Source organism: Camelina sativa, unplaced genomic scaffold (genome assembly GCF_000633955.1).
Source record: "Camelina sativa cultivar DH55 unplaced genomic scaffold, Cs unpScaffold01677, whole genome shotgun sequence".
NCBI lineage: Eukaryota > Viridiplantae > Streptophyta > Magnoliopsida > Brassicales > Brassicaceae > Camelina > Camelina sativa.
Window position 1 is genome coordinate 1 of NW_010922794.1, and position 3690 is coordinate 3690.

The 3690-nt window shown below is 38.9% G+C and overlaps 2 protein-coding genes across 2 annotated transcripts; both read left to right on the plus strand.

The window, feature by feature from the left end:
* Positions 1 to 496: 496 nt before the first annotated feature.
* Positions 497 to 2088, plus strand: LOC109131668 (putative F-box/kelch-repeat protein At3g24610). The gene is given in 2 exon segments (XM_019242836.1): positions 497 to 1454; positions 1456 to 2088. Coding segments are annotated over 2 exon segments (723 nt in total). The 5' UTR covers positions 497 to 1316; the 3' UTR covers positions 2041 to 2088.
* On the plus strand, positions 858 to 1184 carry LOC109131667 (putative F-box protein At4g05620). Its single transcript, XM_019242835.1, has one exon. It carries the CDS (start codon positions 858 to 860, stop codon positions 1182 to 1184), a length of 327 nt encoding a protein of 108 aa, XP_019098380.1.
* Positions 2089 to 3690: the final 1602 nt, after the last annotated feature.

The window sequence follows — 3690 nt, forward strand, 5'->3', positions numbered from 1 at the left end:
CCATTTGCTCTTTTCCTAATTTACTTCTTTGTCCTCTTTCATTTCTTCTATTTACTACGATTCTTATCTTATTGGGCTTCTCTTAAACTGGGCTTTTCTTTTATTAATTTATGTATCCACTCAGACTCAGTCAGTGCTATATATAAAACGACGTCGCTGTTTGACTTTGGTTACATTGGTTTGGGTTTTCAAAATCTACTTTGGGTACAGAATTTGGTTTGAGTAGGATTAGATTAAACCGAATTAGAGAGTGGTCATATTTGGATGAATCTTATTATAGTAAGATATCAGAGAATCATCGTTACCAAACCCAAATTTTGGATTACTCAGATCTGAGCGTGTCTTTATCCTCTTTTGGTTCTTAATGGAAATTAAAAAAGAAAAAGATAATAATAACAATGAAAAAAAAAAGATAATAATAATAATTAAAAAAAATTGGTACATTTCCATAAAAAGAAAAATAAATTACAGTATATTTACGGTTTTACGAGATCTATTGTGTTTTTCTTTAGGATCAAAACTGATGTTTATGAAAGGTCCTTTGGCGCGGCTGTTTTATAATATCAGTCTGACGACCAGACCAAAAGAAAGAAGATTTGTCTGTAATATAGTTTTGTCCGGATCAATCTTCACAAAAAACAACACATGATCAATCCGCTAATCAAAGTGAAGATCTGGTTGTTGGATTGTAACGCTCCACCAAAACAATAAGAGGAGGAAGAAGACGAAGGAGTCTGGATCACGCTCGTTGCCAGACGCGCCGGATCAATCCTCACGAGAACACATAATCAACAATCAGGTAACCCATCAATCAATCAATGAAAGGAAGATCATGTTGTAGTGAATTGGAATCGACGATGATGTCCGATTGCAACCCTCTACCTAACAACAATAAGAGGAGGAGGAGGAAGACGAAGGAGTCTGGATTACAGTTGTTGCCAGACGCGGTGACTTTGAGCTGCCTGGCTCTGGTGTCAAGACTGGACCACGCTGCCTTATCTCTCGTCTCCAAGAGATACCGCTCTCTCGTGGCTTCCCCTGAGCTCTGCCGCACGAGATGGCTGACTGGTTGCACCGAGGCGTCTTTCTACGTCTGCTTACGCATTCTTCCTGACCCAAGCCCACGCTGGTTCATCCTCACTCCTAACCGTCGGCTCAGTCCGATCCCCTCAAACCCCTATTAGGCTCCCCATTCATCCTCTTTCGTGGTGGTGGATTCGGGGATCTATGTAATTGGTGGGATCATAAACGGCAAACGCACTCGGGATGTCTCTTTCCTTGATTGTTTCTCTCACACATGGCGTCGCGTCCCTGCCATGAAGATGGCTCGTGCTTCCGCATCGGCAAGCCTGGTACACGGGAAGATATATGTGTTTGGTGGGTACGACGATTACAGTAATAATAATTCAACTTGGGCAGAGGTATTTGATCCAAATACCCAAACTTGGGGTCCCGTAACTTGGGACCACCAAAAGAAATTAACAGTCTACCAAAAGTGTAGTGATACATGGGAAGAGGATTTACGCATTAGATGAGAATAATCAAAGCTTCACCCTTTTGCCAAGTGGATGTTCATTCTCCACGAGTCTGGGAAATATAGATAATAACAAGGTAGGATATAGAAAAGATTGGTGTGTCATTGGAAAACTGTTATTCTCTTGTGCTACTTACAGAATCATAGTGTGGTGTGAGCCAGATAGCGACTTTAATTGGAAGAAGGTGAAGGGTTTGGAAGAGCTGCACAATCTCCTCTTTTGTTCCAGACACATCATCGGTACAACCACCAAATTCCGGTTTAGATATGAAATCATCAAACTCTGTACTAACTCCGCTGGTAACATTGTCATCTTCTGGATCGCGCTGCTTGAAGATCCTGAGAGTTTGGAGCTTTGGTCTGCCGAGATTTGCCTGGAGACACGACACGATAGTCAACTTGAAGTTTGGGGGAAGATTGTGTGGTCTGGTGTTATCTTCAAACTTGATCCTCTCTCACACTCATATGGGTTTAACCTCTTATTTTCTGGCTCTGTCCTTGTGTAGAACTATCTATATTAATTATTACTTTTGAAGTATATTTTCTAAACAAAAATCTCGTATGTGTAAAATTATATATTATTTATCATTTTTGAATTATCTCTTCTTATTTCGTCGCCTCTGTTAAGTTGTTTATCCTCTGCGAATCTCTTTCACGACGATGTCACATCTCACTGATAAGTTTGCTTCACCGATTTCCCTCTTCTTTGAATCGTCATGCATCGAGTTTATTCTTCTTTCTTGATTTCTTTGTACGTGACGTTCTTCATCTCCCTCTGTTTCGATTCTCCTCAATCGAACTCTGCCTCTTCTCTCATTGTGAAGTCTTTGTCTCTTTTCTCTCTCTTGGTGTTTTTCTTCTTTATCACACAAAAGGTAATAACTTGTCTCTTCATATCGATGGTTGTCATTTCTCCTCTTAGTATGACTGCCACATAGGCTCAATTTCTTGGTTTCTCAGCTCATCTCCACAGACAAAACCACCATCAGATGTCTTAACTAATCTTAACCGCTGTAAGTTTGTAGCACATAGCATGTCTTTGTTAAATAGATATACAATATTCATTTTTTTGGTCACCTTAGGAAACTACAGCTTGACTTATATGTATGTATGTATATATATATATATATATACTAAGTTAACAATTGGAAGTTGCATTAAATTTACGTGTACCAACAATAAGTTAGCTTCTAGTAAAAAAAAAAAAAGAAGTTATCTTCTAGTATTTGTATATACACATACTTAAACGCACTCGGGATGTCTCTTTCCTCGATTGTTTCTCTCACACATAGCATCGTGTCCCTACCATGAAGATGTCTATTGCTTCTGCATCGGCAAGCCTGGTACACGACGATTACACTAATAATAATTCAACTTGGGCAGAGGTATTTGATCCTGTAACTTGGGGCCACCAAAATAAATTAACAGTCTACCAAAGTGTAGTGATAGATGGAAAGAAGATTTTCGCACTAGATGAGAATAATCAAAGCTTCACCCTTTTGCCAAGTGGATGTTCATTCTCCACGGGTCTCTGAAATATAGATAAAAGAAGGTATGATATAGAAGAGATTGGTGTGTCAGTGGAAAATTGTTATTCTCTTGTGCTACGTACAGAACAGAAGAATAGTGTGGTGTGAGCCAGATAGCGACTTTAATTGGAAGATGGTGAAGGGTTTGGAAGAGCTGCACCCTGTCCTCTTTTGTTCGAGACACATTTAGTTTGAAGTATATTTTGAAGTATATTTAGTTTCGCAAGCTGGCTCTGTCCTTGTGTAAAACATTTAGTTTGTAGATATTACAAAGAATGTCCATTATTATAAATTAAAGAGAAGCCCAATTTAATGCTACGTATATATATAAAAAAATATTAGAAAGACGTCCCTGTTTGACTTTGATTGTACACTGGTTTGGTTTTCAAAATCTACTTTGGTTACGGTTTTGGTTGGAGTGGGATTGGATTAAACCGAATTAGAGAGCATATGTGGTCGTGGGATCATTTGGAGGCATTGTTGTCTCTTCTTCTCTCACACACCAGTTTCTTCTCTCTCAGGTGACTCCTGTTGTACTTCTTCCTGTAAGTTCATTAGATTCTTTTTCTGCTTGATTTCTGCGTCAGCTGGTGAAACTGATAGTCTTTTTTATTCTTTACTCAGCTT

Bases quoted from the DNA above. Each gene is read 5' to 3' on its own strand.
- LOC109131667 (XM_019242835.1), top strand. From the start codon at position 858: ATGATGTCCGATTGCAACCCTCTACCTAACAACAATAAGAGGAGGAGG.